The 26,282-nt window shown below is 28.5% G+C and overlaps 2 protein-coding genes and 1 non-coding gene across 3 annotated transcripts; 2 read left to right on the top strand and 1 right to left on the bottom strand.

Moving 5' to 3' along the window:
- Nucleotides 1–237: 237 nt before the first annotated feature.
- Nucleotides 238–9,372, bottom strand: LOC127240515 (probable mitochondrial saccharopine dehydrogenase-like oxidoreductase At5g39410). Its single transcript, XM_051259234.1, has 5 exons — nt 9,264–9,372; nt 9,112–9,186; nt 8,481–8,693; nt 1,061–1,728; nt 238–975 (listed from the first exon to the last, which is right to left on the bottom strand). The coding sequence occupies exons 1-5, from the start codon at nt 9,370–9,372 to the stop codon at nt 238–240; spliced, it is 1,803 nt and encodes a 600-aa protein (XP_051115191.1).
- Nucleotides 5,754–5,825, top strand: TRNAQ-UUG (transfer RNA glutamine (anticodon UUG)). The gene has a single exon. It is a non-coding gene; the product is annotated as a tRNA-Gln (tRNA).
- Nucleotides 9,373–22,859: 13,487 nt separating the features above from the next.
- LOC127240539 (probable WRKY transcription factor 4) lies at nt 22,860–26,263 on the top strand. Its single transcript, XM_051259263.1, has 4 exons — nt 22,860–23,415; nt 24,102–24,739; nt 25,451–25,609; nt 25,732–26,263. The coding sequence occupies exons 1-4, from the start codon at nt 22,981–22,983 to the stop codon at nt 26,006–26,008; spliced, it is 1,509 nt and encodes a 502-aa protein (XP_051115220.1). The 5' UTR covers nt 22,860–22,980; the 3' UTR covers nt 26,009–26,263.
- Nucleotides 26,264–26,282: the final 19 nt, after the last annotated feature.

Below are 26,282 nucleotides of genomic sequence, written 5' to 3' on the forward strand. Positions count from 1 at the left end.
TTTTAAATAATATAAAATTATTATTTTTTATTTATTTTTTGTTTTTGAAGGTAATCGATTCTTAACAAAAACTAATAAATAATTGTATCTCTTCATAAAAATAATGACAAAAATAACTGGTTATTATTATAGTAAAAATTAAGAGTGAGCTGTAGAAGATGGTCTAAGACTCCAATTGAACAATTATTTTTACAATAACCATCATTCATAAGTTAGATACCAAATTTTCAATTGAATTTATTGCCCCAAAATTAAGCATGGTGACGTAGTGGACCCCACAGCGTCGGACAGGCTGGAGGTCGAGGTGGACACGTGTTCAAAATCCAATCCATTCTTCTGCAGCCTCTCCTGAAGATCCGACGGCCCAAAAACGATCCCCGGCGTATAAACGCCGCCCGCAGGTAAGTTCCCCCTCTCCGAAAGCATCACCAGCGCACACTGAATCAAAACCCTAGAACACGTGATGTATCCCATGTCCGGCCCCCTTAGCCTCGTGATCACCGCCGTATCGGCCTTTTTAACGGCGGCTCCGCCGTCGCTGTAGCCTTCCCCGACGAACCACATCGTGAAATTTCCTCTCTCCACCTCCTCCTTCGTCGGTCGCTGCTTCGAGAACATTCCAAGGCTGAATAGGCTAGGGTAATTGAGAAGTAGGCGCCGGCCGAGAGGAGATTTGCTGAGCTTGTCGAAGAAGAATCCGAGGGAGAGAAATGGAAGCAATCCGAGAATTGATTTTGTGGCGACTTTGGTGGAGAAATAGACCGGTTTAATAGAAGACCAGAAGGATCGCCGGTTGGCAGCGTAGTCACCGGATTCATTTTTTCCGGCGAGACCGTCGGGGCTTTCTGTAAGCGTGGTTAGGGTTCTGCGCACGACGGAGGCGTCGGCGACGGGGAGATGCACCGACCATAGGTCTAGAAGCTTCTGCCGTTGTACGACGGGTTCGGAGTACTGCGACGGTGGGGGTCCCGGGATCTGTCAAAGACGGAACGAATCAGAACCGTTGATTTTAGGAGGGAAGAAATTTAATTTTATATAGAATCTAGAATCGTAACCGTACACGTGGACGGGGTCTTGAGGACCTGGACTTTCTAATCTTCATCAATTTCTCTGCATTGGCGTAACCGTAAACAGCCGATTCGTACGTACTGTAATTCACGGCGACTTTCCGATCAGACTGCAAATACGTAACGACACGATTCGGCGTCGCCGGCGACTTCCAGTGGCGGAGATGGAACAGCAGGCCGATCTCCGCCGGTATCGAATCGGTTCCGCAGGAGGAAACGACTAAGGAGCCGTTCTCAACAGCTTTCCGGTGGTACAGCATCTCGATTCTCTCCATGAACTCCGGCTCGCCGGAGATGTCTAAATAATCGCAGCCTTGGCTGACGCAGGCGGCGACCACCGCCTCGCCGAGGTGCTGGTACGGTCCGACGCAATTAATCATGATCTTCGCCTGCGCGGCGAGGATCGAGAGTGAAACAGAATCGCCGGTGTCGGCGGAGACGGTGTATACGTTTGGAGGAGGTTTTTCGCCGGCGAAGTCGCTAATTGCCCAGGCTAGGGTTTCGGAGAGCCTCGCCGGACTTCTCCCGGCGAGAGCGACGGTTTTGAGCGGCGAGTTAGGGTCGGAGAGGAATTTGAGAGCTTCACGAGTTACGTATTTTCCGGCGAAGCCGGAGGCGCCGAGGATTACTATGTCGTAGGGTTTTCCGGCGGCGGACATGGCTGCGTGAAATATCCGGCGCCGAATGGGTAAACGGAAATATATTCAAAACATGCATGGATTTAAGTATATATTTATATAGTAAATTTGATTGGAAATTTCTTGAAATCAATTTAATTGCAAGCAATATTAATTTAATTTAATTAATTGTGAGTTTAAACAAGTTCCAATAATGGGACATTAATGGCTCGTCGGTTGCTGGGTATATATATGACGACCGTAGAGTTGGTAGGTGTTTTGTTTTTTTCCTTTTTTTATACTCCATAGACATCACTCTGCGTAAGTAAATTAATTTTCTAAAATTTGTATATATTATTAAAGTGGAATATATTTTCATATGATATTAATTTAATTTATATTTAAAATAATAAATTTTATTTTGATAATAAGTACGAAGATAATAAAAATTAATTTGTATAAAAAATAAACTATAAATAAAAAATACAAGTAAATAATATTAAGTAAGAGAATCAAAATTTCATAAATATATACTCCAATTTAAACTCAAACATAATAGAGATAAAAAATAATTATTCATAATCACTCTTAAATTAAAATTAAAATAAATTTGAAAAAAGTTTGTCATTATTTATATATGGTTGTTACCTTCAGTTAAAAATAATGTTCAAACAACATACTAAATAATATACTCCGTCCGTCCTATTGAAATATTATCATTTTTCATTTTCGTCCATCCCAAAACAAGGTTATCATTTCCTAATTTAGTAATTGTACTACGTAACATAATAAATACCCTTCCAACTTACACTATATACTATATTACACAAATGTCATTACTTTTATATTATACAATACTAATAGGGGTATTTTCGTCTTTTTTACTACAACCCATTATTATACTAATATTAAAAAATTTACGATTAAACGGCAACATTGCATCGGGACGGAGGGAGTATATAGTAACGAAAAGAAAAATAAACAAATAATATTAAGTAAATCATAAATCAAATAAAACTTATATACCATTTTAAATTCAAACCTAAGTTAGATTTAAAATATTTATTTACAAATATTAAATGAAATATTACAATAAATTTTAAAATAAATTCATCTCTATCGATAAAAAAATAAAAAAATAAAAAAGATTATATTTGGATTTTATTTTTATTTTTTTAACTAATATTTCCTTATAGAATGTCATTGTTAAAGAGGATACAAAAATTTAGAAGAATACAATTAATAAACAATTAAAAATATATTAGTAAAATTAATTACTACAATCTAATATAAACATTTATAAATGAAAATTTAAAAAACTAATTAGCCTAATTAATTTTTGTTAAATTTTTTTTTATAAATTATAAAATTTAAAATATGACTAAAATGTATGATTTTTTTTTATATAAAAAGTGACATAAATGTAGAATCGACGTAAATAAAAATCATAACATAATTAATATATGCGAAGTATGGAGTAATTTAAATTTATTAGAGACTATTTGTTTGGGACAAGTAATAATATAGTCTCTACTATGAATGAGGGTGTAGTCTCTATTTCCCCGTTTTGTATCCGTGGTGTGAGCTTTCACAAAATGATAATAACAAGGAAAAAAATTATTTTTAGTTTTAATATAATTAAAATTTATCGATTTTGGTCATAATATAAAAGTTTTATCAATTTTGATCCTAATATAACTAAAATTTATCATTTTTGTTCCAATATAATCAAAATTCATCATTTTTTGTCTCAATATCAATTTTTTTACCAATTTTAGTCTCAATATAACAAAAACTCATTATTTTTTATCCCAATATAATCAAATATTATCTTTTTTTATCCCACTGTCAACAAACCGACGAAAAATGCTGACGTGAAAAGAAATCAAACGTTATATTTATATTTGAAGAAATTGCACAATCTTGCAAGTCCACGTCAGCATTTTCCGTCGGTTTGTTGACGGCGGGACCAAAAAAATAAGGTTTGATTATATTTAGACAAAAAATAATAAGTTTTTGTTATATTTGAACTAAAATTGATAAAAATTTTATATTGTGACAAAAAATGATGAGTTTTGGTTATATTGACATTAAAATTAATAAAAATTTTATATTAAAACCAAAATTAATAAATTTTGATTATATTGGAACCAAAAATAATTTTTTTCTTATTTATTTATAATTATTATCTATTATTTTATTCAAATATTTTAATAAGATTTACACCACTATATTTAACAGCATTTTAGGGTTTGCTTTTGTTTGTGTATTCTATTAAATATTTAATTTTCATTTAAAAAATTTGAAATCTAAAATTAATGTCAATTTAAATACTACACCATCTCGTACTTATTTAATTTTTTCTTTTTGTTTTTTCAAAATAATCTCGTATTTGTTTTTTTTATTTTTTTTATTTTTTGGGTGTATTGTATAATTTTAATTTTTTAATAGATGATATATAATTTTATATTTTAAAAAGTTGTATGTAATTTTATTTTTTTTGAAAAATAATGTATAATTTTATTTTTTAAAAGCGATATAATTTTAGTTTTTGGAAAGTAATATAATTTTATTTTTTTAAAAAACTAATGTATAATTTTATTTTTTAAATTGATATATAATTTTACTGTTGAAAAGTAATATAAATTATATGTGTATGGATCTAATGTAAAAATAAATTAAAGTTTTGGTGTAATTTATAGATATGAAAAATTATATAAAATAATATAAAAGAGGAATATATAGGGAATATACTTTTTACAGTAAAAATTGAAGTTTATGGTTAAAGTAAAATTATTGTAGATCAACTGCATTTTTACATTTTTACTGTAGCAATTGCAAAAATAGAGTGGAGAGTTTGAAATGACCTTCGTATTCGAAATGCCGCAAAATAATGGTTTAGAGTATGAAGTTTTGTAAAGGCCTTTTTTATTCAACCGAATAAATTTTAAATATCACCGGAAGGATATCTCTCATATATATATATATTTATATATTTGTCTATTGAAAATAAATTTTGCAGTATTTTAAATAGAGCCGGCAATGGGTCGATTCGTGTCGGCTTGACTATTTTAAATGGGTTAAATTACTTAACCCTAATCTGATCCGTTTATTATCGTGTCGGATTTGTGTTAACCCGTTTGTTATCGTGTCTGGTTCGGGTTGACTCGTGTTGATCCGTATACATAATTAAGTCGAATTTCTTGATTCAAATTAAATAATTTTTTGTTATGTTGTCGTGTTATGTTAGTTTTTATTGATTTGAACCTAAATTAGGTTGAAGTATTTAAATTGAACTTAGTTTAAATTAATTTATGAAAAAATTATTAAATTGTGATTATTTTATATATAATAAATATATTAATCAATATTAGTATATTATAATCGGATTGTCGTGTCGGGTTCGAGTTGAGAGCTCAACCCTAACCCGACCCGTTTACTATCGTGTCGGGTTCGTGTCAACCCGTATACATAATCGGGTTGAAATCTTTGACCGAAACCCAATTATTTTGTGTCGGGTCAGTTTTTGTCAGCTCTACCAAAAACATCAAATTAAACACCTATTTTTTATTTTTTATATTATACTAAAAAATAATTTTAAATTCAAAATATCAAATCAAACACCTATTTATATCACATCATACAACTATTTGAAATTCAAAATTTTTACTATTCAAATCTCAAACATCGACTTCGATTAGATAATAAAAAAAACTTTGATATAAATTCTTTTTAATTTTATTTTAATATTATTCCTATTGCTTAATTATGGTATGATCGATTAATGATGACGAATTGATGACAGACTATGTAATTTATTTACTAGCTTTTATTTGGATTATGACGATGGTCTAATTTCCTAGTGTTTTTTTTATGATGATGTAATCCTTTAGCTTTATTTCGATGATGATGACGACTTGATTACGATGATGGTGGAAATTTCTAGTTTGATTTTGATGATGACGATGTAATGTAATGTAATAGGCATTGACCAATTATGCAATTTCCGACGCCCCACCTAACATATTAATATAATAAAATTAACTAAATTGAAAACCTGTTCAAACGTGGTTCCATGGTGTAGTGGTTAGCACTCTGGACTTTGAATCCAGCGACCTGGGTTCGACTCCCGGTGGGACCTTTTAGTTTTTCACATTATATATTAATTATTTTATTTCTACGTTTATCCAGTTGATACAGTAATTTTATTCTATCCATAACTCCATTTTGTCTTATTATTCTTCAAATATTCAATTTTTCCTATTATTTTAAACAACTATTTATTTTTATAATATTAAATAAATTTTTTAAAAATTTTAAAAAATAAAAAATAAATTTATAAGTCAAATTTATAATATTAAAAATTAAAAAAAATTAAAAAAAAAAAAAAAAAAACAAACACACCATAAATGGCGTTTGCTATCGTGCAACACCAAAAATGGTGTTGCAATTGGCACTGGATTGGAGACCCGCAGCGGCATAAATGCAGTTGGAACATCAAAATTGACGTGTGGTTGGAGATGCACTTGGCTTCGCTTGCTTGTAATTTTTTTATTTTTTCTTTTAAAAAAAATATTTTTAATGTGAGATTGTTGTAATATATATATTAATAAAAAGATTTAGAATGCCATATTTACTTTGAGTTATTATTATAAAAGTTTTTTTATAATTGTTTGTCACATAAAAATATGTTTACCGCTTTTTAATTATCTAAGAATATTCTTATTTTTTTAATAAAACATACTATATTTTTTTAAAGTAAGCACATTAAAATTTTTGATCAAAAGTTTGAACATTTTTAGGTGACAAGGATATATTATTATTTTTTTTTTTTTTATAAAATATCACAGGTTTATTTTTTTAATATTTTGATTTAAGATATATATATAAAACATAAAAAATTATGTAGATTAGAAATATATTTTATATTAAATATTAATTTTTATGTAAAATGATAAAATATATATTATTATATTGATAGTAGTATAAAAAAAAAAAATTGAAATAACAAACTCCGCCCACGTCTATCTATAATTAAAATACAAAATATATAGTATTAATTTTTTGTGGTCTAATCTAATATTTCTTGATAATAATAATATTAAAAAAAAAAAGAATAAACTTTTTTTTAGTCCATTAACTAACTTCTTTATCATTTTAGTCTTGTAAGTGGAGCCTATCGCAAACTAATCTTATAAGTGAAAAATTTTCGTTGTTTTAGTCCTTCGGCGCCGAAAACGTTCTCGTGGCTTGCCGGAATCCACATGTCCGTCAGGTATCCCGCCAGGTCAGTGCCACCTGACGGACACGTGGATTTTATTTTATTTTATAATTTTTTTTAATTTCTTTTCAATTGGACCGAATAAAAATTTTTTTACAAAAAGACAAATTAAATTAAAATTAAATTAAAAATAAATTTAAAAAAAAATAAAAATAAAATAAAAAAATAAAATAAAATCTACGTGTCCGCCAAGTGTCGCTGTCCTTGCGGACACTTGGATTCCAGCGAGCCACGCGGGCGTCTCCAGCGCCGGCGGACTAAAACAACAAAAATTTTTCACTTATAAAACTAATCTGCGGCATGCTCCACCATGTAACTAGACCCACGTGCCCAACCAAATTAATCTTATAGATTCCTTATTATTTCCTAATCTAACTTTTTGTTAGTTTAAACACATGCTTCACTCAAGGTACAATTATACTCCAAAGTACCATTATAGAATTTTGTAGGAAATTAAACTAATATTTCTTCCGTACACTTAATAAGTTTATATTTACTTTTTTCGTTATTATACTTAACATTAAAAATATCCTTATATTTGTATAATTTTTTTGTAAAAATGTAATTATATTTGTATTAAAACACACTAATTGAAATACTTTTTTTTTTTTTTTTTTTTTTTCCGAGACTACCCTTTTCGAGACTACCCTTTGTGGGAGAAAAGGGTGAGAGGGTTGTTAAAGCATTAACAATAGTTTTATTTGAGATGTTATTTTTTATTATTCAGAGGCCTTCTATTTTTAAATCGAAAATAAGGGCACACAATGCAATGCATTCCATACTAACTTTTTATTAAAACCTGACTTGTGCCTGGTGCAGGTGACGGACAGGTAATCCCAATTTTATTCTTCTCTTCACTGTTCTTTCTTCATTTCTCTCTCTACATAGTGTTTTTCTCCATCATTTTTTTCTCCTATCCGTCCATCGAAGGCAAGCGTTTTTTGGTGTAGGTACTCTCCCATCAACCTCTTCGAGAGGCTCGAACAAAAAAAAAGTTGTCCATTTTGAACCCGCTGTTTCCTTCGGTGGTAGCAAAATTTAGGGCTTTGTTGCTGCGAAGGGGGAGTTAAACATATATATTTTGGGTGATCGTGCAATCTGCCTTTGGAACCATCTAATTGTCCAACTCGCGAAGTTTCTATGAAGTTTTTTGGTAATGATTTCTAAGTATGTAGTATTGTGTGTTTATCTGTTTGATATTCAGAGATGATGAAAGATTGTTTTAAGACAAAAGACTAGTTTTTTTTTATTTATGGATGTTGCAACTCGTTGTGGTTGTTGTGGTTTATTGTTTAATGTTGAGAAATTTGAATATGAATTTGGAGAAACATTTGATCGATATATGTAGAATATCAGTGGGGAAGTCATTCGATTTTAAGTTTTGCTTCAACTATTTTTTGTCCAAATTTGAATTTGATGTTATCAATGGAACTAAAATTCTGACTGGTTTTAGTCTAGATGTTGTGGATTAACATCACATACTATTTCGTTATAACAATTGTGAAAGCTTTAGACTACCATTAATGTTGTTATTGTTCATTTCTGTGAATCTTTCCGAAGATAGTTTGTTGGCATTTGATATGAAACCCAATGGATGGGATGCTCGTAATGTTATAGTTGTGATGTTTTTATGGTTGTGCAGTTTTGCAAAGTTGTGAAATTTATAAGGAGTTTTGTGGGAAATGGGGCGAAAATGTTCTTGCGGGAGGGACGGTGTGCTAAGAGTTTCTAGGAGTGTCAACAATCCAGGTAGGTTATACTATAGATGTAATCCCTGTGATAAATGGTTGTGTTGGGAGGATGATCTAAATGAACAATCGTACCGAGAGTTTGAAATGAAGAAAGAGAGATCTTTCTACACTGGTGATTCAACTGCAAGCTCGCAACATCCACGTGCGGGTACTACATGTTGATGTACATGTTCAGGCCATGAGGAGAAAAGACAAAGGGAGGATATTTCAACGCTACATCTTCTAATGTTGGCTAATTTAGTTATTACTGCACTGATGTTTTTTTGTATTTTATTTCGTTAGTTGCATGTAGTAGTTAGTTTGTATGGTCTGTGTAGGATTGGGATCACTTATGTATCTTCCATGTAACACTTTTTCACGAACTGTGGACGGCTTTATGAAGAAACAATATCTACTTTCGCTACTTGAATTTGTCTCGGGGCAACTTCCCAAAAGTGTCTCGTCAATCGATTCAAGAATTGATTTCAACCCTACAATTTGACAAGATCAGAAAACAAAATCTCATAATATTGTAATTGAAAAAGAAAAATATACATACTATTATAACCTCGTGTGTAGTACTCCACTTGCTCCTTCCGTATTTTGTATAATTTTTCCTGGTACTCGGTGCGTATGTTTTCCTCATCCAGTTCTTCCAGTCTTGTTATTGAACCCATCAGCCTGTCGCCAATGTTTTCAAGCTATTTCGCTATATTTGCATATTCTGTCCCTGTGTCTATTGAATCCTGAAAGTAGAAGTAAACATGATTGACATAACACGAGATCAAAAAAAAAAAAAAAGAACAGTCAAAATCTGAAACCACCTTCTTTTTAGATCTTTTAGAGGCCACCTCATATTCCTCATCGAGTTGCAATTGAGTTTTTCGATCGAACTCCTTAATTCTTGACCATCTTCCAGTACTTGCAGATTCAAGTTTCATCAAATTGACAGTAATTGTTTGAGCAACCGATACTTGAGACTCTTCATAATTCCTTATTCTTCATTGCCGTTGATTATTTGGTTTGTTGCTAGCCTTCGCCTTTTTAACTCCAATTGGGCGCTCCAAATCAATTGCAGCCGGGCCTTCTAATTCTGGCTGAATAGGGACTTTCGCTGACGAATCCGTATTTATAGGTATCTCCCCCACACCACGTCAATAGGAGAGACTGGGAACAAGACCTCAATAGGTCTTTGAGTCTCATTTTGCTTATCTATTGCAGCTTTCCTAGAAGTGCTAGACCTCTCCTTGGTCTTTTTTTCTTTCTACCGACAAGGTCTAGCCACTTGGGTTGATCTTTCAATACTTGCCAACATGCCTCACATTTGAAGCTCAAATTGTGTTTGTCCTTATATGTTACGTGACAATAATGTTCCTGTAAAAGCATTATTATACGTAGATTAAAAACAACTAAAAAAAAGTATGCATTTAAAGGCAGTTGATAAAATACTCACGAAATCTACTGGGCTCCATCCGTCCTATAATTTGGCTCTGCCTGAACTCGTATGGCGGACCATTTTGTACATTGGTTTCGAATTTCCATCAAGCGATTCTCATAACCTTCCGGTGTTCTTTTATTCTCTAATCTTATAACTCCATGGTTCTCTTGCATAAGAACGATAAAATTCTTGCATACTCGCTCCCATAACCTTACTTTTTTTTGTCCGACACCAACTCGCGCATCCGTCGTTATATTACACCAGGCAGTGGACAACTCAACATCCTCTTCAGTGCTCCACTTCTTATTTGCATGCTGGTTTGTTTCAGTAGACCTTACACCGGGGATGCTTTGGGAAACAATTTGACGTTGTAATGATGGACGGTTAAAAGTCAAGGGAGACGTGTTGGCTTGTGATGTCTATGTCTCGTGATATAGAACTTGAGGTGAACCCCCAGATGGTATAAAACTCCACATATTAGTGTAAAACATGGGATCACCTCGGGGTTGATAGTATTGCATTGGGTTGAAAGGAGCACCAAAGTTCGTGTTGTATTGGTTCAGGAATGAATTTTGAATTTGAGGCAAATTCAGGCTGTTGTCAATACAAGGACCTGATGAGCTATTTGGCATTGTCCGGGACTTCTTAGTTGTTTGAGACAAATCCGCTAAATCTTCCACATCATCCACTCTATCCCATCACGACCATCCATTTTAACTTAATATTATGGAATAAGAGTAGTTAAACTTTGTATAAACATGTCTAATAAGAAACTCAAACAACTGCACAACAAAAGTGGCATACTCACTAAAATTTAACAATCTTGGAATTACTTGCATTTTATAGTAGCAAGTTCCAAAAATCATTCTTCCAAAGATTATAAATCAAGGATTTTAGAATTTTAACATTATAAATTAGAATAATCATTTCTCTTCGAACTGATAAACACATAATCAATTTTCAATTGCACATAGTATTATATTTCCAAAGATTTCGACTTTCACACGGTTTGTACTAACAAGTATCCCGACCTAGCAATTGCATCCCAACACAAAATCAAGTACCCAAGTTTTCATAGGAATGTTGCTCTTAAATTTTGAAAGCAAAGCCAAAATATATCGAAAATTCAAAACATGTGATATTATTCAACCAAGATTAAAGAGAAATCAACATCGAAAACAAGTCGCCACAAATTTCTACGGAAATGAAATCTAAAAATCGAGATTCACCCGGTAGTGGAAATCAAAACTCATACAAACCAAAAATCAAACAAACCATCTTACCGCAACAGGAAAAGAGAATGCGATAAGGACTTTCTTTTACCTTTCCAAGTTAACCACTGAGACGAGCTTCTAGCGTGGAATGACGACGGCCCGCGCGAGAGTGTTCACGAAGAAGAATAGCACTGATATTTGCAAAGATGAATGAGAATGTGAGTTTCTATTCGTATTCCATTAAAAAAAGAAACCCTAGATTTTTTAATTAAAAAAATAAAATAAAAGAGAAATAAAAAGCTATTGTACACAAATTTACTTTTTTATTCATCAACTGTGGCCGTTCCATTTGACACGTCAGATTTACGAGGGATGCCCTTGAAATTGCTCTAAGGAATCTTCAATAGTATTTGTTAAAAAAATAAATAAAAACAATAAATTAATATTTTTATATATAATAAACACTCTTTTTATTTAAGATAAAAAATTTTAGTTTACTATTTTATTTGTTCCAATCAAAATTTTTATTCTATTTTTTTAGTAAACGTAACTATTAAATAAATATCAATTTTTATTTTTATTTTTTTACTTTTTCATATCATTTTTATGTTAATGTCATAAATAAAATAGATATTACACCACTTTTCACAATATATATCAGTAAAATATTAATTTACTTTATTTCGCGTATGAAAATCAAATATGAAAAATTTATCAATTGACAAAGGGAGTATATATGTCTTGCTAATACTCTTTCCGTCCAACTAGAAAGTATACGCATTTTTATTTTGGGACGTCAAATCTCATTGTACTTTAAAAATTGCATGACATTCACTTATATTTTAAAAAACATTACATGAAATATAACTACCATGAAACTTCTCGTGATGAGAAAATGATTTCCTTATCTATATATTTTGTATGACAGGGGTTTTCATGCAATATTGTTAAAAATATAAGGGGACGTCATGTAATTTTTTAAAGTAAAATGGGGATTTACGCTGAGTTTTGAAACCGCATAGGGGTTTCATGCAACGTTTTGAAAGTATAAGGGAGCGCAATGTAATTTTTAAAATAAATGGGAAATTTACGCTTAGTTTCGAAACCACACGGAAGTTATAAACAATTTTATTTTTTTTTAATTTTTTTTTTTATGTAAATGTATTCATAAATAAATAGTTTATTAGTTGAATTTAAATTTAAAATAAATAAAAATATCTCTTTAACAATCCAATTCGAGCCGTACACGAACACAAAAAATTGTTTAATGAGTCAAACTCAAATAAAAAATTTTAACTTGTAATAAAAGAACACGAGTTTAACTCAAGTTCTTAACGAGCCGTAGTCAAACATATAAAAAACTAGGCTCATTTTGACTTGTTAACAGTTCTACATTGATAAGTGTTGAGGCTTAAAGTATCGGCCGAATTCTACAGTGTGGATAAGATTAACATGGGTTGTGTTAGGGGTGAGCATTCGGATTTTCGGTTTGGTTCCGAAATTTTTGAAAAAACCAATCCGAACCGAACCGAAATAACCGAAATCTGAAATTCGAAAATCCGTAATCCGAACTAAAAAATCCGAATCAAACTGAAATATCCGAAATTCTAAATATTTTTATTATTTTTTTTATTTTTAAATTTCTTTTATATTTTATTATTATTTTATAATATTAAATATATATATAATATATAAAAATTAAATATATTAAAATATAATTAATAAATTTGAGTTTTTTATATTAAAATATAATATTTTCTAATAAAATTTTAAATATATATAATAAAAAGTTATATTAAAATGTTATATTTCGGATTGGTTCGGATTTTAAGTATACGGATCCGATCCGATCCGAAAATCCGAAATTTGTTAAAAATTCAATCCGATCAAATCCGAAAAATCCGAACCAAATTTTAAATTTCGAATTGAGTTTTCAGATTTCAAATATTTTGCTCACCCCTAGTTGTGTACACCTAGAGTTTAAGCCGATACATCTAGAGAGTTGTCATCGCTGACCACTGCGACTTGCTGCACGCCGAAGCTTAAGTTGTTGAGCTGTTGTTGGTCGTTGAGAGTTGCCAATGTTCGGAGCTGCCGGAGATCTTGGTCAAATAGTGATGTGAATATGGGCGTGCATCTACAAATGGGCATTCGTAACAAATCATGAATCAACCCAACAAAATTTGTGACCACTCCGAGCAAGGTAGACAATACCAATTAAGGGTCTAAAAAGCATCAATCTGGAATTCAAAAAATATCGATCAAGAGTTCAGATAGCATATGTTCAATAAAATAAAATATATATTATATTTAAAACGAATATTTTTTGGAATTTTAAATCGGTGTTATTTGAAAAAATCATAACAATATCATATACGATATAGAAACATGTCAATGTGTCAGATGTAAGTATGTTTCTTTACCCCAAAATTTTTCAAATTTTACTATTTGGACTCTCTATTTTTCGAAAAAAATACATTTTTTTCTCTTACAAAATATTTTATTAAACATTATTTTAATACCAAATTTATCAAAAGAAATATACCAGTAGCTTGCACTTATATTTTATTAAAATAAATAATATTTAAAATATTAATTGATACTATTAAAAAAACTCAAAGCATAACCGAATAGTTAATAAATAACTAAAATTAACTTTATCAGTATTCCTTGATTAATCAAAAATATGTTTACTTTAAGTTTTCAATTTTAATAAATATTTTTACAAACATATTTTAATAAAAATAATATATATTTTATAAATAGTTCTATTAAAATACTTATATATAAATCCAAAACAAAAAAAACTTTAAGGGTGTGTTTCTTTACGTAGTCTTGGATAAATTTGAATTTGAGTTTGGTTTTTATTTAAATTTTGAGGTGAGTTTGAATTTATGTGTTTCTTTTGTGTTTATATTTGATTTGGGCTTGAAGAGTTTTGATGTATATTGATTTTATGGTAATGAATATAATAATATAAATGTGTATTAATTTTTATAATTTGATTATAAATTTATATTATACTTACATATATTTCTAGATTTTTATTTATTTATGTTATAAAAATTTTATTCTCTACCCTGACATATATATTATACATATTTTATTAAATTATAATTATTTTAAAAAATTGTATTTATAATTAAAAAAAAAAGAAGAAAAAAAAAAAAAAGAAGAAGGTCCCAAAACTTCTCCAGTTGTTTAGACAGTAATTCAATCTAAAACTGGGCTGGAAAATAGACCCTAAAAAAATATGTCTTTTAACTAGAGATAGTTGTGATATTAGGAGTTCCATGGAACCCAACTCCAGATAAATATCTATGCCGTTGATGGAAATGAGCAACAGTAAGGATCATTTGGGTGTGAGTAGAGTTGTTAACGATCCGAGTCGAGCCGAGATAAATTTGAAGTGTTCGTTAATGTTTGTGAACAAGGCTCGTGTTCGTTTGTTAACCTTTCGAGCTTGTTCATAGTGTTCGAGCTCGGCTCGTTAAGAATTTTTGTTGTTTGAGCTCGTGTTTGTGTTCAGCTCGTTTAGGCTCGATTAAGCTCGTTCGAGCTCGTTTGTCTTATTTTTTAAATTTTATATATAAATTATAAAGAAAATTTAAAATTATTTTATTTATATATTTTAAATTAATATTTTATTTATTTATAAATTATAATTCTTTAGCTATAGGTTTTGAGAGTGACAGAGACCCTCAAATATAATTACTGTTGACGCCTTTTGGACGAAGGGAACGTCAAAATAGATCGTGACAAGGAGGGATATACAAAGAAAAGAAAATTTATTTTAAATACAAATATATAAAAAAATATAGATGAAAAGCATGTGCCTGAAATACCTCTTCAATTTTATTAAATATATATGTATAGAGATGTACTTCATCAGTCCAACGATTTGTTTTTCTTTTTAATCCCTTTGTTTTTATATTTTGATAAATTTATTAATTTTAAATATATTTAATAAATATATCAATTTAATTAAAATTTTTAACATTTTATAGATTCACTCTTTTTTTTTTTCATAATCTCATTAATAAAAAAATATTTTTATTAATACATTTAAAGTTTCCTATTTTTTTTATAAAATTATATTTATTATAAATATATATTTATTTATATTATATAAAATCTAGGTTGTATATAGTTTATTAAAATATAATATTAATAATATTTAAATACATCTATTTTTTTAATTAGATATATTAATTTATATTTTAAAAACATCACTTATATAAAAATAATAATAAAATAATATAATAATTTATTATTATTAACTTACTAATTTTTACTCCACAAAATAATTGGGACCCATTGTCTGTAACCCAAACTTTGTAATCCATATATATATCGCTTTTGACCCATATATATCGCTTTTCCTCGTCATTTTTTTACAGAGGTTTCATTTTGTATTTGAGTTTTTTTTTTCGTAATTTTTCCTAGTGGAGTTTTTGAAATTTCTTTCTAATTCTTTAATAGTTAAAACTATTTTCTTCTTTAATTTCTCCGGTGAGTCTTGTTTTTGTAAGTTGTGAGTGTTCGATGAGATTCATCAGTGATCGTTTGATTGGTCAAGTTCGGTTTCTAGTGGTCTGAATTCGTAGGTTTGAAATTTGTTAAGAGGCCATTAGACTATAAATTCCTCTATTTGAGTCCTTCACCGCCAGTAGATATTGGATCTGCGCAAATCTATAATGATACCATCGCTTTGGAGAATCATTGTTGGAGCTGTTAGAGACTGAGACGTTGTTGTTGCTGATTGTGTTGCTGTTTGTTGTTGGAGGAAGGTCACAGGCCGCCAATGTTGTTTGTTAGTTTACATTCGATCGACTGTTGAATTAAAAATTCAGTTGTGAATTAAATATAGATTATTTAGGCTATCCGTCAAATTAAAACGATCTATTAAATTTATAAGACTTAAATATATTTACTAAGTGTGGACTTCCTATGTGCATAAATTATTAATTGGGTGATAGAGCCACTTAATTATAAGAGATAATATATTAGAGTCGTGGAAAGTAACAATTCAAATATCAACTGCTTTTCATATTTCATCGTAAGAATTACCTACACAAACCTAAATATTTTCTCATAATGTACTTAAAAAACATAAAACTCTCACTTAAGGAATTATGTTTAGATTTATGTATTATATTGAGACATTTAATATATATATATATAATAAATTGACCCCTGTTTGTATTTCCACAAAAATAAAAATAAAAATCTTTTTGTAATACATATTTCAATTTTTTCTTTAGTTTATTTGGATTCTATTATAAAAGTCTTCAAATATGCATAACAAATTTTCAAATAAAATCAATATCAATATGAAGAAAATTTTCACAAAAATGTACATTAAAATTAAAATATTTCCTCAATATTTTATTTTATTTTTTTTTTCTTTATATTTTTCTTCTAATTTTAAATAGCGTCTCCACTCGGCATCTTCTGCCCACCCGAATATTAAATCTCAATTCTCAAATATATTCAAGGCGAGAATATCATTTAGGTAGAAAAATTATTCAGATTAATCTCTAGTTTGAGTTCATGATTTATTTTCCATTAATGTCCATAAAATATCTTCTCCATAATCCAAAAAGCTTTGTGTCCCTGAATTGAAGTGGTCGGTAGATTTATTATGAATCGTAAGATTGTGAGTTTAAAATTCGTTACATCAACAAAAATATATGCTAACAAGAGCTTTAGAATGTGTTTAATATAAAATATATTTTATATATATATATGATTAAAATAAAAACCTATATAATATGAACTCATCCCTCTAATTCGGGTGTCAAAGTTGAATTCGATCTGAAAATTGATATTGAACATGTTTGATTTGAAAATTTTAAGATTTGAATTTAGGTGTTTTGAGTTTTTAAAAATCGGGCCGATTCAAACTCAAATAGTACAAAGATAGATTGGATTAAATAAGGTTTTAAATTGACCTAATAATCCAAAATATAGAAATCAGGTTACCGAATAACCCGAGACTCAAACATGGACAACTTTATTTTATAATTAAAATTATTTCTTTATTTATTTCAAATTATATTATATTACAAAATAAATAAATATAGCTTTTGAAATTATAAAAAATAAATAATACACTAATTATATAGACCTATAATATAATTTATTTTCACATACCATCATATTCAAATACTACTTTTTCAAACTAAATTTTTTAATAATACTAATAACTTTAATTAAAAATAATATAGCACAAAACATTTAAACTAGTAAGGAAGACTCTGATCTTTTGTGATTTTTTTTTTTTTACTATATTATTTTTAGGATGTATATAAAATATACTTACTTCATTATTTAAATGTATATTCATTCTTTTTAGTTGTCAAAAAATATCTTTTTCTTTTAGCCAAAAAATACAACATTTTATTTATTATTTATTTATTTTTGTACTTTTTACTATAAATAATAAAAAAAACAACAATTATTATATAATTTTATTAAAATACATGCCTAAATATGTGATTGCATAATTAGATGACAATGAAATACTATTAATTCATCCAAGACATGTTGCGATAAAATAAAGATATGTATATGTGTGTTTCTTTGGGAGATTGGATTAGATTTCCACTATTTATTCTATTTTTTGCTCCAAAAAAAAAATCAAATTAAACACCTATTTTTTATTTTTTATATTATACTAAAAATTAATTTTTCATTCAAAACATTACATCAACACCTATTTATATCACATCATACAACTATTTAAATTCAAAATTTTTACTATTCAAATCCCAACTCAAAATCTAAACCCCAAAACAAACACAAATGCTATGAAATAGGAAGAACGAAAATATAAAAGAACTTGGCTTAGGTTGGAAAAATAAAATATTTTAATCTACTTTAAACAATATCTCATTTTAATAAGTATAAATGAATTGATGTCTGTAAGAGATGGTTTGATGGTTGAACATATAATCGTGAGGTCATGGGTTCAAATTTCTGACACCTCGGGTATGATATGTAGTATAATTTTATTTTTCGGAAATAGATATATAAAGTAATAAAAAAGTAAAGTTTGGTGTAATTTAAAAATATGAAAAATTGTATAAATAATTAAAAAAATAATATATAGAGAATATATTTTTTAAGAATAAAAATTAAAGTTTATGGAATGTATAATTTTAATTTTTTTAAGTGATATGTAAATTTTTATTTTAAAGAATGATATATAATTTTATTTTTCGAATATATATAAAGTAATAAAAAATTAAAGTTTGGTGTAATTTAGAAATATGAAAAATTGTATAAATAGTTAAAAGAATAATATATAGATAATATATTTTTTAAGAATAAAAATTGAAGTTTATGATTAAAATAAAATTATTATAAATCTAACTGCTTATTTATTTATTTATTTATTATGTAAAAATCGAAGTTTCTGATTTTTTTTTTAATTTTACAGTTTTTTATATCATTTTTATATGATTGTTGGGTATTTAAAATCTATACTATCTCCATCCACAATCTATCAATTTACTTTTTGCATGTTAATATTTGAATATTAATTATTATATCTAAACATAGTACAAATCTAGGAAAAACGACAAAAATAATTATATTGGTGTCTTATGATACTAATGCAACGATATTTCCACAAAAAGTTATACAAATATAATAATATTTTTAATGTTAAAAACAATGACGCCAAATGCAAATGAATAGATTGACGGTGGACGAGGTAATATAATTTTTACAATTTTTTTTTTATTGTGTTAGTGGATATATATACACTATTTTTAATTTTATAAAGTTTATTTCTCTTTTTTTTTAAATTCATATTCTCATTTCTTTTGCATATTTATCAAGGAAATATACTTTTATATTTATTTTGATTTAAGAAAAAGACAAATATGAAAATGCAGAAGTTTACGTTTATAGTTTTGATTATTTTGTTAAAAAAAATTATTAGTTCTATAAATTATATTTTATAATTATTTCATTTGATCTGTATAGATTTTGACGTGAATTCCTGAAGCATGCAAATCTCATATTATATCATTATTATATGATTTTTTTTTTCAGATTTGTTTCATCATTTTTTAATAAAATTTTTCCTTTTTTTTATCTTACTATTTTGGGAAGATATATAATCACGATATTTATTTTTATATTTATTTTATAGTGTATAAATAATTTAATATGATATTTATTTATATTTTGCAAAATCTTATTTATTTTACAGTAATAATATTTAACTTGATAATTTTTAGATTATTTAAATCTCATTTTCTATTCTTATATTAGTTTTTTTTCATAAATTTTTGATATCGTTTTTAAAAAGATATTGAACTCGATAAGCATTAAAATATACTCCCTCCGTACCGACAAAGATGCAACATTTTGTTTGAACACGAGAATTTATGTGTATAAATTAGTTATTTAAATAGTGAATATTATTATTTAACGATTAAAAAAATTAAAATATATGTTTGAATATTTTAAACATTATATATCTCAATAAAATATATATACAATATGAATACTATTTAATAAAAAAAATATTTATTTATGTATCATTACCATAAATTAGTGTTGTAAAAAAATTGGAAGTTTTAAAAGTAAATAAAATATTTGTTAATTGGGGAGACATATAGAAATAAAAGAATTTTGAGTGGATCATACGTATAAAATATTAGAAATTTTAATTAAATTTATTTATATTTTTTAAGTATACTTAAGATTAATAAATTTACTAAAAATAGAAAAATGTCATATTTTATAGAACATACAAAGAAGGAAAAAGATCCTATATGGTATATGGCGGGACGAATGAAATATTATTTTATTAATTTATATTTAATATATAAATTTATTGTTAACTCTTATCCATCATGTATATCATATTCAATTAATATATATTTGAATAATTTTTTAAAAAAATTTAGTCAATTTCCAAAACTTTAAACGATTGTTTTTTTTATATATAATATTTCTATTTATAAGTTAATATCTAATTTTATTTTAAAAAATATATTTGAATAATTATAGTTGATATTTTAGTGACTATAAATATTAATTATTGAATTACATTAATTTTTGTTTATTTATTAAATTTGCAATGAAAAATTAAGATAAATGACTATCTACTAATTTATTTTATTTTTATTTTTAAAAAATAAAAGTTAGTTTTTAAAACAAATTTTTTATTTTACTTTAGTAGTAGTTGTTCTAATTTATATAAATAATTTAATTATGTCATATATGTTTTTATAGAAAATATATTAAAAATTGTTATATAATTATTGTACAATATATACTAACTTTATAATTAATCTTTTCAACTTATAATTTTAATTTTTTATATTTTTTATATTTTTATATAACTATAAATACATTATAATTTTTTATTTATATTTTATATACAATCTTTAATGTAGATATGATGCTAATTAGATAATAAAAGACGATACTGTAAGTATGAATTTAAAATTGTCACACAAACAATTTCAATTTATATTTCGATTTCAACTATTCTATTTCAAAAATTTACAAAATCACACATATTTTATGATTTATAAATATACATATATATTATTTCATTGTTAATTATTTTAGCATATTAATATCTTTTTTAAATTTATAACAAGAAATAATATATAATTAGTATGAGAGTTTATTAACACTTTTATAGATTATAGACACAATAAAAAAATTTCGTCACATGGTAAATTTAGTATTAATTGTTGATTAGTCTTAAAAATATTTATATCATTCTACAAAATATTTGTCAATAATATTAATTATTTGTTTAATATTATTTCAATAATTTATACAAACTGTGCATCGCACAAGTTTATACGCTAGTATTTTTAGTAAAAATAAGCATACACTAATACTAAAATATCTTTAGTTTTTATTTAAATTACAAACATATTATTATATATATTACTTTACACATAAAATCAAATGATATAAAAAACTTTACACTTTCACTGACCAATAAAATACTAATATTAATTTTTAATCTACTACAAAATTCCAAAAGGAACACATTCGAGTAAGACGGAGTAGTATTTATTTTGGTAACAATAAACACACCCCAACCTTGTTTATATTTTTAGATTTGTAGTATTTATTAATATATTTTGTTCAAAAAAACACAATACATTAACATATATTCCCTCCGTCCCCTGGAAGATGATTTTTTGTTCAGGGATGCAGTTATTTAGGTAATATAAATTAATAAATTATTATATTATTTTATTATTTTGTATATAAAAAATATTATTGATATTTTTAAAATATAGATTAATATATATGATTAAAATAAATTTAAAATATATAATTATTAGAATTATATCTAAATTGGAAGTTTCAATATTTTAAAATTTTGAGAATAGTAAAATTTTAACATTTTATAAGAAAAAAATGTAGTATTTTATAACTATAATATTATAAAATACTTCATCTGTTCCATTTGAAATGACTGGTTTTATTTAAGACATATTATTTAAGGTAAAATAATTTAATTAGTTAATAATTGTGAATTATAATATTATTTTATTATATTTTTATATAAAATAATTTAATTAGTTAATAATTGTGAATTATAATATTATTTTATTATATTTTTATATAAATAGTATTGTTAATAATTTTAAAATAAGAATTAATATATATAATTAAAATAAATTTGAAATATATATTTAACTATTTTAAATATTATATTCTCCTTTTTTTTTATTTTGGTCTGTCACAATTTTTTTTTTTAATAATGGTACTATCTACCTAATATTACAAATAACCTTTTAATTTACAATATATTATACAAATGACATTACATTTATATTATACAATACTAATAAGGATAGTTTAGTAATTTTACATTTATTTCTACTACATCTCCGAAAAAAAAGTAAATAAATAAATAAATATGAGACGGAGGGAATATTTTAATAAAATATATATTATGAATATTATTTTATAAAGAATAAAATTTTAAATAATACTAAGAAATAAAAAAATATTTATTTATTTATAATTAAAATAATTTAATTTTATAAATTAGCGAAGGCTAATGTGTAATGTTATATTGTATAAAATTAATTAAATTAATTTATATTTGTTAAATATATATTTAATAAATTTAAATAATAATAATAATAATAACTTACTATTAAAATAAGAAAAAAGAAAAAAAATGAAAGACAATTGAGATGAAAAATGTTTTTTTATTCTAAATTTTTTAAATTTTATTATTTTGAAGTCTGCATTTTTCAAAAATATATATATTTTTTTATAAAATATTTTATTAAATATTATTTTAATACCAAATTCATACTAAAATTTGAGAAGGCAGAAATATCATCAAAATTTCAAAATATATTGTGTAAGGAAAACCTTATTATTCAGAATATGCTGAATTGGGCTCCACAGCAGTGCACTACAGTTTCCTTATTTTTAATTTTTTTAATACTATTAATAAAATTTCCTTTTCACAAGTTGCGCAGCAGTGCATCTGTCTGTATATCTATCTATCAATCTACACATCAGACGCGCTGCAGTTGAGTCGGTGACCAGAAGATTACTCCGCAAATCCCAGATTTCTTGCCGTTTTCGCCTCTAATTCTTCGATTTTATCGACTTCAGCTATGGGGGAAAGCGTTGAAGATGCGGCCGCCGCGGCGAAATCCAAGCCGACTATCGTCGTCCCGCCGCGCGCTTCCATGGAGTTCCTCACCGGGTCGGGCCCCGGCTTCAGCCCGGGCCCGATGACCCTTGTCTCTAATATGTTCCCGGAGAACAGCCCCTTCTCCTTCTCCCAGCTTCTCGCCGGTGCCATGGCGTCCCCGCTCGCCGCGAAGCAGGGTTTCGCGTCGGCCGCTGATTTGGGGAAAGAGGGGAATCGTGGAGACAAACCTAGAGATGGCGGTGGCGGTGGCGGTGGCCATAATCTGAATCGACCGATGAATTTGGCGGTGGCGCCGCCGCCTCTGCAGATCGACAATTTAAGCTCCTTGTTCGCAGCGCCGCCGGGGCTCAGCCCGGGGTTTCTCAATTCACCGGGATTTCTATCTCCACTTCAGGTAAACTTCCGACTATGCTGTAGATTTGTTTTATTTTTTTTTACATCGAGTTCAGCGATGGGAGTCAAAATTGATCGAAACTATTTCAAACCCTAGAATTTGGGGCTTCATACAAAAGTTTAGCTGAATCATATATGAATCGCGTCTCCATTTCTTCTGTATGAGGAATCACAAAATTCCTAACCTGAATTTGAGCTCTTCATTTCTGCTGATGTCTGATTGATTGCTGCATTTCGAAAACGACATTGATTCCAGGAATTTAGGGTTCTTAATTTTTTCTGTCTAAGTTCAACACAAATTCCCGAGTTCAATGATCTTATTTCATTTCCAACATCTTTGTCTGCTTCTTGAATTTATAGATTGTGCAAGAATGTTTGTAGGAGTCTAGAATGTTCGTCCAATTGTCTCACAAACTTTTTATCCATTGATGCTTTTGTAAAAGCTACATGATGAAGTTTTGATGATCTGAATTTTTGGGACAATAATAATGATAATATGTATAGGATCAAAGCTACAATCCAGTTTAAGTTCGAATCCTAACCAAGTCTGCAAATGAAGTTATAGATAGGAATTGTAATGAGAATTAGAAAGTTCGATGATGAACACTTGTCATGTGATTCAAAGTATTACTATGCTTCCATTCTGCAACATGAACTTAATAAGAACTGCTTGGAATTTTTTTGCAGAGCCCGTTCGGGATGTCCCACCAGCAGGCCCTTGCGCACGTCACGGCTCAGGCAGCATTCTCCCAATCTTTCAAGCAAATGCGCGCCGAGTTTCAGAATTCCTCCACAGAGACTCCGGCAAACCATTCTTCCTCTTCACTAGCTGAACACACACAACTTCAGACAACACAATTGCCAAACGAACCCGAGACTTCAAAGATAGATTCCTCTGAAGCTTCCCAGTCCGAGAAAAAGGTCTCCGCTGATAAACCAGCTCACGACGGATACAACTGGCGAAAATATGGTCAAAAGCAAGTTAAGGCAAGTGAGTGCCCCCGAAGCTACTATAAGTGCACGCATCTCAATTGCCCCGTCAAGAAAAAAGTCGAACGGTCCGTAGATGGCAGTATATCCGAGATTACCTACAAAGGACAACATAATCACGATCCGCCTCAGCCTCAGAAAAGAGGAAAGGATAATAATGCTTCAGACAAAGTGACAAACTCACAATCGAGGATCGAAAACAACGGGCCTGCACCAGCTTGCTCCGAGCCCACAAATTTCCAGGCAACCGAGCATCGTGTGGTTGCTAGTCAAAACAGTGACAGGAAAGATACTGCAGTGGTTGTGGATGGCGAAGAACCCACCCCCAAAAGAAGGTAAAATGATTACATATTCGACTATTTATTTTAGTTCTTGAAATGATAATTTCATCTATTGGGAAATCTAAGCCCCGTTTGGATCGGCTTCTAGCTGCTGTTTTTGGCTTCTGCTTCTAAAAAAAGCACTGTGTAGCTGTTTGCATTGGCTTTTGTCCAAAAGCAGAAGCAGCTTTTTTCCAAAAGCACATTGAGAATAGCGTCTGAAATAAGCAGAAACACTTTTCAGCTAAAACTGTATTATTCTTAATAATAATAATAATAAATACAATGCTATAATATATTATAAAAACAATTAATTTATATATTACATTTTTAAAAATTTAAAAACAAATACATAATTATATTATCATTTTTAATTTATATATTGTAGTATTTGAATTAAAATTTAAAGTTATAATTGAGATACCAAATTTAAATAATTAAATTTTTAAAATACATTTTCTATACTTCTGTTTAGAATATTTATATATAATTAAAAAATTTAAAAATATATGTAATTTTTATAGAAATACAATTTTATTCACAATATGTCATTTTGAGTAATTTTAACAGTTTAAAAGCACTTTCAATTCTATTACATCCAAAATACTTTTTTTTTTAATGAAAAATTGCTTTTATAATGATTCATTCAAACACAAAACCTAAGCTTTTGACTTCTGCTTATTTTTTAAGTCAATTCAAACGGACCCTTAACTATTGGAGATGCAGGTGCAGGGATACAGCGCCGTCAATTGCAGCTCCGTCGCATCAAACTGTTACAGAATCGAAGATTGTCTTGCAGACAAGAAGTGAGGTCGATCTCTTGGACGATGGGTACAAATGGAGAAAATACGGACAGAAAGTAGTGAAGGGGAATCCTTATCCAAGGTTCGATCTTTTGTCATTTTTATTTTGAAATTACTTATTCCGATTGCGCTGTTTGGAAAATACTACCAAACAGATTGCCTATTTTGCGCCATGCCCGTCATTTTCGAGTCCATTTTCTGCAGGAGTTACTACAGATGTACATATCAAGGCTGTAATGTCCGGAAACATGTGGAGAGGGCATCGGCAGACCCAAAAGCCGTGATAACTACATATGAGGGGAAGCATAATCACGACATCCCGGTAGGGAGACAAAGCAATAGCAGCGCTTCCGGAAGTTCACAGAAGACAGCACCCGAGAACAACGACGGATCGACGACGACGGCAGCGACGGAGTTTGGGATGAACAAAGACCAAATACAGATGACTTTGCAGCTCAAAGAAGAACAAATTGCGGCTTGATACGAGGAAGAAACATGGTTTTACCTCTGCTTCTTATAACGGTAACTGGAGAAGAAAAAACTCAAACCTTCTGCAGCAGAAATGGCATCATGCTGGAATAAGCATGCATATAATGTAAGAAAATGTATAATAGTTGTTTTCTTTTGGATGTTGTGCAAAAAGCTGTGTTGTATTATTATTTTCTCAGATCTTTGTTGGATAAGGATTTCTACTAGGATTTGGAATGTCAACGAAAAATAGCAGGATTTTATTACATGAGACATTCTTGGGGGGT

The sequence above is a fragment of the Andrographis paniculata genome, unplaced genomic scaffold, assembly GCF_009805555.1.
Source record: "Andrographis paniculata isolate CXL003 unplaced genomic scaffold, ASM980555v1 Contig79END, whole genome shotgun sequence".
Classification (NCBI taxonomy): Eukaryota; Viridiplantae; Streptophyta; class Magnoliopsida; order Lamiales; family Acanthaceae; genus Andrographis; species Andrographis paniculata.